Source organism: Lepisosteus platostomus, chromosome 18 (genome assembly GCF_059453375.1).
Source record: "Lepisosteus platostomus isolate fLepPlt1 chromosome 18, fLepPlt1.hap1, whole genome shotgun sequence".
Classification (NCBI taxonomy): domain Eukaryota; kingdom Metazoa; phylum Chordata; class Actinopteri; order Semionotiformes; family Lepisosteidae; genus Lepisosteus; species Lepisosteus platostomus.
This window is the reverse complement of record NC_142628.1, coordinates 11740295-11752363: the sequence shown is the minus strand read 5'-3', so window position 1 is coordinate 11752363 and position 12069 is coordinate 11740295. Positions and strand designations below refer to the sequence as shown.

General features: G+C 35.6%; 1 protein-coding gene and 1 long non-coding RNA gene across 7 annotated transcripts in view; one reads left to right on the top strand and one right to left on the bottom strand.

Annotated features, from left to right (window-relative positions):
• Positions 1–660: 660 nt before the first annotated feature.
• Positions 661–12069, top strand: part of LOC148645666 (uncharacterized) — a 71138-nt gene continuing 59729 nt past the window's right edge. For both annotated transcript variants that reach the window (XR_015928058.1, XR_015928059.1), the window contains exon 1: positions 661–823. This is a non-coding gene — a long non-coding RNA (uncharacterized LOC148645666). The remainder of the gene's footprint in view (positions 824–12069) is intronic.
• Positions 6008–12069, bottom strand: part of shank2b (SH3 and multiple ankyrin repeat domains 2b) — a 185853-nt gene continuing 179791 nt past the window's right edge. For 3 of the 5 annotated variants that reach the window (XM_088611005.1, XM_088611002.1, XM_088611000.1), the window contains one exon: positions 6008–10254. In XM_088611005.1, coding sequence (XP_088467131.1) covers positions 9699–10254 — 556 coding nt within the window. In that variant the 3' untranslated portion in view covers positions 6008–9698. The remainder of the gene's footprint in view (positions 10255–12069) is intronic. The other 2 variants (XM_088611003.1, XM_088611004.1) reach the window with 2 other exon arrangements.

Genomic DNA, 12069 nt, shown 5'->3' with positions numbered 1-12069 from the left:
TATATTGGATGTAACAGAATATTAGAAATAATGCTTCTAATTTTGCTTTTAAAGTAAAGTAATTGATTTATGGACCTAGGTGATGCTGTGTAGTGCTTATATTAAATTGAAAAGCACTTTTATAATATATCTTAAGAAAAAGTCTGTACATCATACTTTAGCTGAATTTCCATTCTGTTGTTGGTGTGACCCAGAATGCTGTCTAATTCATACTGACCGATGCTGTGGCATTGCATTTCTGTAGCTATTGTTCTTTGAAATCACTTAACAGTAATGTTAATGGTACAGTATCTACAAAACAGAGATGGGTGCAAAGATCTCCTTTCATTTGTCACAAACTCGGGTTAATTCTCTTGCAGACTTGCTGCCTTTTCATTTTAGATGAAGACCGCTGTTACCCTTACAAACCATTACACCTCAGACTTATTGACCAGAACAAATTCTGGTTGCTTCTCCCAAAAGGAAATGTATTACTGCTGTACAAATGAGGAATTTGTGAGAAGTTAATTATGGGGAACTGCAGTCTCATTTCTTCAGATCGGTTATTAATTCTCGGTAACAAATTGATGGTATCTGAATTACATACAAAATCATGAACTTTGTGAAAGTACTTTATGGTCGCCATTGCTTCGTAAACTACTAGTCTCGCAGTAGGCGAAAATGAGAGGTCGTGTGAACTGTGACGTAAACCGGGCCCACCTGCTATCAAGTCCCTATAATGACTAAAGTAATGCAATGGAGGAGCGAGTTAAGTTACACGCTGTGCAGCGGACAGTTAGCAGCAGAAATGTTTCAACGTGGGTCTGCATGCAGAGTTAAACAGGTAAGTGGTACTTGTCGGAAAAACTGTTTCGAGAGTAATATTTCTACTGGATTAAAAGAGATGTACTCAGAAATCCTGTTCAGTGTAATAGGGCTGGTTCACCTCACCAGAAGTTTTGTTGCTTCGCTCTGAATCGCAGACAATGACGCTGCGCTTACCTGGGAATTAGGTCTTTATTTCTGTACGTGTGATAAATGCTCAATTTATTTTTAGCTCCCGTTTAAAGCAAATCATTTCTTGGTGTTGAGATATTGCTTAGGAAACCTGACCGTGTAACTAATTTGTACATGCATTTCAACGTTTTTTAAAACCTACCTTTTATGCATTGCATTTACTTTTGCCTGTTAAGACAACTGAAGCTCTCCCTTCATTTTCAATAGTGCTATTAATTTAATTAACTATGACATTTCTGTGGAAGCTTAAGACACAACATCGTACCAGCAGCAGCTGGCGATGTGACGAATCACACCTCAGCACATAAAACTATCTCAAATTTGATCATTGTTACATTTTACAAACTTGTAACCTTGGCCACATGATCAGTGTGGTCGCCTTGAATGCTCGAGTAAGCGCCCCCTGAAGAAGCTCCCTTATTTCACACTAGAGGGCGCTCAAATTCAAGTATACACGGCACTCGTCGCAGCCCGTAGCTCGGCCGCAAACAGTAGTTTATTCATTTACAAACAGTAGATTTGAAGTCTCTAAGACTAGCAAAGCAAGGGTAACAGAAGTAGACTATTCTGAAAAAAAAAAGTGTATTGTAGTTTCAACAGAATGCAAAAAAAAACTGACTGAAAATGGAAATGAAGCTGACAGGGTGCAGCTAGTTGTTGGTTAAGTTAATTAAAATGGATTTGACAGATTACGGTGTGTGTACACCACAGTTCTGTTGACAAGTCAGTTGATCTGAGTTAGAAAAGCTGAAAAGGGTGTTTTGTTTCTGCATAGAAAAGACAAAAAACTAAACATTCCTTGTTGGACAAAAATAAGTATTCATAAGTATTTAATGTAACTTACCATGGCCACTTTAACAAAACTGATTTTAGAATTCAGCACACAAATTCAGCTGTCAGTAATTAATGACCATAGACTAGTTCTCTTTTGTCTTTGGGTTAAATCATCCGTTTCATACTCCACACAATTAGAATTTGGGATTTTACAACAGCGAATGATAATGTTTGAGATGTAAATAAGTGTGCTTTCTTTGTTTTTCCTACATGAAAATCTATAATATTTCAAACAATTCTACAGATGTAAATTGTTTTGTTGTTTTGGTGAATATTTATAACAAAGGGGTGTTTATATGATAATAGGTACATCAGTAGGATAGCAAATACATAAAATATTTTATTTTTTGCATTAAGTGCTAGACTTAATCTTCAGTTGTTCTTATGCACATATAGCCTGTTTCATACTTCACACATCAAACAAGCTGACATATTTTGGTTATAAATCCATTCATTTACCCCTCAGTTTAGGTAAAGGTTCTCCATATCACTATTATCTTTCCAAAATTCTACTTTGTATAAATCTGTTTTCTTAATATTGCATTTCCAGAAACTAGTTTAATTGAAATAGAATGATCTTTACATGACACAAGAGTGCATCCTTGAGTTGAAACAGACTATAGCATGAGTTCAGTACACTGGACTAGTTCCAGAATAAAAATGTGACAAAATGTAGTGCTATTTTTACAATTTGATGACTCAGTTTAGAAACATTACATTATCTTAATCACTTGTTCACATGTTCTTTGGGATTTTCCTTAAATGGCCATACCCCAAAAATGTGATGTGGTAAGAAAGCCAAAAATAAAATTCACCATATAAAATGCTATATTTGATTTTTTTTTAAATGTCATCGAAAAAGATTTTTTGGGGGGAGTTTCTAATGAGTCTGTACTCGGATTACAACATGTTATTTGCATTCTGTGTCGCCCAATTGCTCAGTGATTATCTGTGAACTAGGGGGTCTTAAAAAAAGAAAATGGAAGCCTCTTAACCTGGTGAGGAGCACCCAGGAGAAGAAACGCACAGAAATACAGGAAGAACATGAAAACATTACAATCAAGGCCAGAACTGAACCCTGGACCCTAGAGTTGTGAGGCAGAAATTCTACCCATCACCATCTTAAATTAAATAGATATTCTTAACTGCTCAGAAACGCAAGTGAACTCTCAAAATGGCATTGCATGCTAGTGGTATGAGACTCGAAATGCGTACTGTACCTTGAGATGAGGTTATGAGGGTTAATAGTTGAAAGGCAGTCTATAAATGGCAATCTGTGTTTACATGTAGAGCTCCATGCTTTTTTAACTTTGTTTTAGAAAACTGTAATGAGTTATTAAGTCACTGAACCTTCTCTTTTAACTTTCAGGTTAAATGAGCAAAGTTTTATTTAGTTTCATTAACCCCAATCTGTTCCACTAATGAATTTAGCTCTGCAACGCCAGCATTCTCTATGTCACTTATATAAGATTTATGCCAGCTCCCTGGTGTTTTACAGATAGACTCAGTGCTCCTAATTAAATCCTCTTTTCAGCCACCTTTTTCCTCCACAAACAGATAGAGTAGATTTTCTTCCTTTTAGAGGACAGCTGTTGGGTTTCATGGCAAGTATGCCGTTTTATTTCAGTAGAATGTGAAGTGCCTACAAGGACACACAAGAATGTGCAATGCCTCATTATATCCACTTCCTTCATTCTCCATCATTTTGGAAAGGCAAGACAACCTTTTTAAACTGTAAAATTTTCATATGTTCATTGTAAGCAGGGGTCTCCAAACATGGTCTTGGATGGGCTGTTGTGTCAGTAAGTTTTCATCCGCTTAGTGCACTTAATGACTTAAGTTTGAATCAGTTGTTAATTGGTTTATATTCTAGTTTATATTAACATAATTATATTTCCATAATCACTGAGGGCTATCAATTACCTATAAAACCCGGTGAACTGTGACCCTCCAGTACCAGGTGTGAATATCCCTAATGTAAATTAAACTAATGATACAGAAGTATAGATTAACCTCTATAGATGACTGATATAACAAAAGCTATACCTCTTCTACAATTGTGCAGTTTTCAATCTGGCTGCAGGTTGGAGCAGTTAAGGAGCTTGAAAGCACCCCTCAGTCACGACTAAATTGATAAGAAGTTTATCACATACTCTGTCATTTCTCAATTGGCACTCAATGATAACATAAATACACTAATGAAAATGCATTTGGAAAAAATGTGTATCACTTATTCAGTCAAATTCTATACAAAGTTACAAAGAAACAATAGACAACAGAGTTGACTGTTTATTCAGCACTATGTGCTAGAAATGCATAAATGAAATACGTTATGAATTCAAGGGAGGTTCATTTTGTGAGGCAGAATTGTAAGTTCACAGATGTACAAAATTATTAAAATGTTGACTATACTGTAAAAACACAGGTACTGTAAAAAATAGGTCATAGCAATTCACATGGTTAGGAAATGAATGGGCTTTACTCCATCACTATTTCCATGTCATGTCTTCATAAAAACAAACAGAAGATTGAGTTCTGTATTTAGGATTTTAAGAAAACACTTGCCTCTTGTTTGTCACCAAGTGGTGATATATCACATTTGTTATTAAGCAAGTCCAAAAGCACAGATTTCCTTCCCTTCTTTTCTGGACCATTGTACATAGTAGGATTTTTTTCATGGATCTCTTAATTCTAATACCATATCTTATGTATGTTATATCTTTATGTCCAAAATTTGGCAGCAAGAATCCTGACCAGGTTTAGTGCAAGTGATCACATTGCTCCTATCCTAGAGTCCTTGCACTGGCTTCCTGTCAAGTTTGGTGTCAACTTCAAAATCCCCATGCTCACCTATAAGGCTCTACATGGCTTGGCACCTCAGTAGCACCGACAGCTACTGTCGTCCTACTCCCCACCTTGCGACATTTGCACTTCTAATTCTGGTCTCCTGTCTGTCCCCCAAACCACCTACACTTTATGGGGTATGGGCTTTCTCCTGTTGTGCCCCAAAGCTCTATCCCCAAGGACATCAGGGAGTCACTTTCTCTAAACTCCAAATCTTCTTCTTTAGAAGAGCCTTTACCTAACTGGTTCTGTTCTTAACCTCTTAGCTCCTACTGTAATGTCAGTACCCCCACCTACTGTCTCCTCTCATTTTGTATTCTCATTGTGCATATATTGCATCATGTATTTTTTTTATTGTTGTTGTTGTTCTGTAAAGTGCTTTAAGAAGCCACCATTAAAGGTGCTATATAAAAATAAAGTTTATTATTATTATATCTTCAAATAAGACTTGGGAGATTTTAAGGCAACTTCATTATGAAATAGTGAATAGTCTTAGAGGAATAGCTGTACAAATTGTCCATAAAGCTGAAATCCTACGGTAAAATACTTGAATAACTTGGGCTTTAAAATGGGGGTAAACCTGTATCGGGCACTATGGGGACACATTGTACTTCAAGAAAATAAAGCAAAAAAATGACGCAGTTGAACATTTTGCTCTTAAAATTCCTACAAAAACTAAAGGAATTTCTAACAGAAGTCCGGGAGGAAGATTAGTTCGCTCACCTACAGTACATATTTGAGTCTTGCACCCGGGACTTCCTTTCACATATTTTTGTCACTACCCCACCCCCATCTTTCCCAACATCCCCATCTGCACTCTTGTAGCAGCTCCCTAGCTCACTCCTCACATTGTGAGGGGGGTGTGGGCAGCCTGTCCCAATGTCTGCTCCCTCCACTAGACGAGTCACATCAGATGCGCTCTTCTTACTCCTTCCCTCTATCACATTAGGATCTAACTGAACTGCTGAAATGCTACATGGACGTGAACTACTTTTGTTAGCTCTTCATTATAGAGCATGAGCATAACACATTCTAAATTGTAACCAGCTGTAAAAGACCGCTAACACCATTGAAATACACAGTGCACAATGATAGAGATTACACACCAAAAAGGAAACATAACAGAGGGGGTATGATTTCTTTAACATTGGGTGCTGGGACCTTCTAAATGTATCAAATAAATCAAATAAAGTATGCATGATACAGACAAAATTTTAAAAAGTAACAAATGAACAGCAGTATTTCTTTTGTCACTTTGCTTGCTTTTTGCCTTCTCCTTTGGGACCACAATTCTAGCTCCAACTGAAAGAAACCCATAAAAGGAATACAACCGTAGTGCAATATTATATTTATTTCTTACAGTAAATTTTGGTTGCCATACAAGAGTATTGAGGATTTTGGGGAAAGTGCAGTTACAGGAACTTCTCTTTCTTTTTTTAAATAACTCTAAATAAGAGGATTTTGTAGCACAAAATTACAGCAACATAGATAACATGAACACAAGTCTTTACACAAAGTAGAGCGAGAAACATCTTAATATCTATGAAGAATTAAAAAAAGAAAGAAGAAACCAAATTGAAATTGATCTCTAAGAGAATATAAATTTTAAATGAGATTTGTGGCGCACAGACGTTGTTGCCAGATCCACTGGGTGATGGTTCTTTATTTTTGTTTAGAACTCAAGACTCCACTATTTTGCTCTAAAGTTAGTTCCACAAATAAATTAGCTTAGTGATATGTAATTCCATAAAATCAATTTGTCAACAGTCACATCTAGTCATTTTCTTTAAATATATACGTTAGCGTAAAATGTGCTCAGACCCTTTGCTATAAAGTGGCCTGAAATGTTATACATAATTTACATTCTGTGAGATTTTGGTCATTTATACACACATTATACACAAACTAAGCAATTGTAATTTTAAAATTTAATTACAATATGTAACAGATGCAGGTGAATACCTTTACCGGTGACTATAATTCAGTGTGTCTTAATGCCAATTCTTTAATCGTGGTTACTTATTTCCTTTTTCCATATATTTATGACCTGGGAGTTGCAATATTATGCTCAAAATTCATTAACTTGAAAATAACTACCAAGCTGATCCATTCAATATAAATATTGCTTCTAAATTGGTACCTCATAAATCCAATATAATTATATATTTGGCAAACCATACTTAAGAGTTGATGCAGTAACATTATATCCAAATAGCTTTATAAAATTTCATATAATTTTCTATAAATCATTAAAAATACTGTGCTTTCTTGAAGCTCTGTTGTTTTAAAATAAGATCTATTTAAAAATTATATAGTTAGCAGCTTATCTCTTGTATATCTTCTCAAAGAAAGACTGTATTCCTTTTTTTTCCAGGACTAAAATGTATAAAAGTGAAGAATTTGTAGAGTTAACATCTGTTAACCATTACATCCAGTATTTAATCATGGAGGAAACAGTTTCGAAAGTGCAAACAAGGAAACTGTCTCACAATGCTGATGGCTCATTCATCCCACTGTAATTCACATATACCTTTGTCACAAAAGTAACTAGCATACAAGATTCTCTTATCATTTACCTGGAAAAGGGAACACAGACAGTTTAAATCATGCTTGCTTTCAAAGAACAGTTCAGATAACATCAGCTTTTGAACTATTTTATTGTGCTGAGTAGTTTTCACCACATGAATATTTATAAGCAGTATATTTTCAATTAAATGGTTTCCTTTAAAGATTAAAAATATTTATTTCTTCTATAAATCATCTCTCTGTGCATGTTAAAAGTGATCAGCATCCCATTTTCGGAAATCTGAAAATACCTCTGAGCCTGGCTAAGCAATGTAGATCCCTCCTATTTTTTTTAGCTCTGAAACTCTGAAACAGAGTCTTTTTAGGTTTTTGTCCCTTTGAAAAAGAGTCATAGTGAGACAAAAGAATCGATTTTTTTCAAGCCCCAAAAGGGCCTTATGCTATTTAAAACAATGCATATAATTTTCAGAGTTTTCCTTTTTTATCAATATCTGGGATTACCTGACATAATATTGGACATGATATTGTAACTGTAATATTGGATGATTCTGTTTTTGATTGTAGCCATGGTAGCAAAGAAATGTAGAAACAAAACCTGAAATGTGAAACTCTCAAATATAAAGTTGCCCTAATCTGTCCTGCATTTTAAATACTGTATTACAAAAGTATTGTAATCAGTACAGGAAAAAAAACATAGGTTGGGAAAGTACCAGCAGTCACTGAAATTTCATATTATTCTCAAAAGGCCTGAGAATAAAGTTGAGAACTACCCAAGCGCATTAGATCCCTTTTATTCAAAATGTGTGTTCACAGGTTTGGAAGTCCTCTTGAGCAGGTATAATGGCATTGCTTAATCCACTCCCATTTTGTCTTCTGAATTTTCAGGGACACCTCATAACCATTCAAGCAAACCGCATCCAATGCAATAAGAAACCCTGATTTCTCAATTGTTTCTGTGATTTAAACTTGGAGAGACCAGCAGCTTTCATAAAATATAATACAGAGTTAAACTGTACTCAAAATATCCCACAAAATTCATTTCCAAGTTGGCTAATTGAGATAATAGACAATGTCGTCCAGAACTGGAAGCATTAAACTAAAATCTAATAAAGATATATTGTATATATATATATGTGTTTAAATACATGTTTGGATAGCAGCATAAAATCTCAAAACACTTTCACTTCCACTGCAACTATGCAGCACAGTATTGGTCTATAGCTAATGTCTTAACAACTAATAGAAGACACTGTACTTGTAATTTGATTTCAAGATTGTAGGTCAATCCAACTTGGACAGTAGAATACTGAAAAAGAATGAGGTGGGATCATTTACTTTTTTTCTGATATGCTGGCTTAAGATCTTTTTAATTCAGCCTCTTAAAACATGGCCAGCCTTCCTTTTTCAACAGAAACCACTTTTTTCTACAAACCTTGATACAGAATAATACCTGATAAGTAATTGACACACAAGCTCCTGTTTAGAAAGGGATACAGGGCTGTTAGTACAGCTGTGATGCTTAAGTGATCCAGCATTATGCCCACCTAAATGGATTATAATTCATAGATCAGATTCAGAAAAAAAAAGATAATGGCTCAAATTTTGTCAAATAGAAAACATCTTTCTCATTACAATAACCCATATTCGCTGGCACATCTCTGAAGCTCCGAATTCATATTTAAAAGAAAACTATAGGAAAAAAGTATGGACCTCGGAATTCACTACTCAGTCCATTCACCTGCATTCATGTGGAAGACAATAATGATTAATTTACACTTTACACTTTTCAGACGACTCAGAAAAGAAAAAAAAAACTTTAATATACTGAATCAAAAAGAAAAATATCTCCTAACCGAAGGAAGAAAGTGAAAGCAAAAGAAAAACATAACTGCTACAATTGTGCCCCTATAGCTGTGAAATAGGTGCAAAATGTTAAGGAGTGATTTTTCAAGTAGAACACCAACGTTGGGACTGTATGTATATATGCACTGAAAGATGAACAGATTTAGCATATATTGTAGCTTGATCTTCTTTCCAGAGAAAAAGGTGAGAAGCGAGACAATTTTCGCAACAGCTGATGCATTGTTAAATATAACCCCTTTTTTGAAGAAATATTCTCTGAAGAAATTCTAGCAAAGATAGAAAATGTAACACAGCTCTGCTGGTTCGGGTGCATCCAAATGAGGTTGATTTAAAAAGTTCTTATATTCCAAAGCAATGGTCTCTATTATATCACAAAAAAGGAATCTCACTTTTTTTTCTTATCTTCTTGCCTCTGCAGCAGAAGGAGGTGGCTCAATGTACCAACCACTTGCTTTCATGAGAATTATTGTGCTTATTAACGAACTGCACAATTATTTCAAAATTGCAGTTCTTAAGGATATGATAATTCCTATACTCCAACAAGAGCTGATGTGAATATAATTACACACTTGATATCAATCAAAAGATGGATGAACTTTGAAGCCTGGAGTCCTGTAGATAACAATCACCCTTTCTTATCTGTCTAGTAGCAATTTCAGTGCTCTTTCTATGTTCATTCGATGCCCAACTCTAGTCACTCCTAGGTCTATTAAATCTTCTTTTTGTAGGTTTGGTAGATGGGTCCCATCGATTTCATTGTCCATAAAGGTGTCCTTATGCTCTCCCAAATTGAGGCTTTCCAGCCAGTCTGCTACATCGTGCTTCGTCCATAGATGGACTGGCTTGGTTGAGAAAGGCTTGTTGGAAACTGGCTGTATTAAAGTTGAAGGAGAAGGTGATCTACTCCGGCCCGACCCCAGACTGAATCTTTCCCCTGGAGTGGGAGGCGTAGGAATCCCAAAGACGTCTGTCAGCGTGGGGGAAGAGACCGTGGGCGGGAGGGAGGAAGGCCTGATGTCTTTCCCTGTGTCTGGCGGTGACACTAAGGGGCTGGGAGCCCTCCGTGTAGCAGGAATACTGTCAGAGTTCCTACTCTGAACTGTCACTGGCTGGTTCGATCCCGGCCGGATGGCGAATGTGACCGTTGTGTTCCGCTGTGTACCTGAGGCTGTAAGAGTACCGTCCATTCCCCTGAAAGAAAAGGGACACAAGTAGAATTAGAGGAGTCTCAGTCCCTGCACACATCTGACACTACTGCACCCCATCTCAAATGCCACACAGTTCTCAAAAGGCATTAATAAACAACAACCAAACATTTGTCAACCATGTGCTTCATCTTCCAGTAGATTTCACAACCACAGCTTTAAATATCACTCCCATCTCCACAGAAGTAAATAACTCGGCAGTCTTCTTGACAACTTATCAGCAACATATTCAACGGCACACTGTATTTTTTCTTTGAAACGGATGTGATATTTTTTGTTTTACATAATGGAAATTTAGTTTAATAAGATGGGATGTTATATTATTGTCTAGTGTGAATAGTGGATTGTGGATTGGTGTAGAAAAAAGCAAAAAAGGTTTAGTCATAGAAAATAAAAAATCCAGACTTTACTTTCTGTTTCCCTCCATTCTTAGTACTCAGAACTGGTAACACATTGTGCCTCATCCTGAATACCTTACTTGATGGTTTTCAATCAAGTAAATATTTATTTACTACTGGATATTCTGGATTCTACTGGCAAAAGACACTTACAATTGATTAAAAGTAATTTTAATACTGTAATATTATACAGTAATATTTTTCTATTAATGTAAACTGTAGTGTGTTTATTCAGCTATTTTGACTGGATAGGTTATTTTTCTTTTGTTCTCTAGCTATAGGAAAACTAGAAAAGCAGTTGAAACTGGGAGGTCAGATTTCAGGCTAGATTTTAATTAAATTAATTGTTTTTATTTTTAAATATAATACAAAGTGATCCCAGTGCATTTCTGTAAAATATGTTGATTTTCTTTAGGCCAGGATAAAGAATTGAGATTTAAAATGCTTTCTTATCTTACTCCCAAAAAGAAAAGAATAAAATTCTAAACCCTGCAAAACAAAACTGAAACATGCCTAAAATCTGACCTGGTAAATTAAGACTGGCATACAAATTCTCTTTCCTGAGCTCTGTCCAGATTAATCTATGAGCTCGGTGCTTTAAACAGATTTATTCTTTATTACTTTATGTGCTTACAGGAAAGATTGCTTTGTAGTGAAAATGAAATCAAAAGTAAAAGGATTTCAGAAAGATATCCATTTATGATGCTTCATTTACCTTGTGTATTGGAAATAACACATGGGAACATATATTTTCAATTTTCTCTCTCTTTTTTGATGAAGTGAGGAAAACACTTGAATACGTGAATATTCGGAGATGAGGGATTTAATTCCTTTGGTCCCAAGCCAGAACCTGACACCCCTCAGGTTAAGCAGAGCAGGGACTGCAGACAGATGGAGACCCCCAGCCCAAGAATCTCATCCTAGCCATGTGACAATTCCCCTGCAGCTTTAGTCATGAATGCTGTATGCTCTGGTCCATGGCTGTGCAATGCAGAAATAATACTAAGCATTTAAGGACATTGTTTTTTCTGGCTTTAGTAAATCTGCTAAAGTAAGAGAATATTTTAGCCAGGCAGATTTTTGTACCTTTCTTCAGTTTAAGTAATGATAAAATATGGGAAAAACAAAACTAAGGATACAGAAATATGAATTTATAAAAAAAAATAACAAACAAGTGCAAAGATATATTTGCATCATGTGTTGACATGCATGCTTCAATGTATTACTATTGTAATGTGGCACTCTTATTTCACCACAGATTTTTTTTCCTTTCTTGAAACATAAAAGGCCTTGTTACTGACTAATGATCATCATTTGCAAGGAAGTAGGTCATTTATCCCCGTCTATTCTATTTAATAAGCACTGTCAAGTAGCACTGGAAAAAATGTAAAAATTAGGTTCTG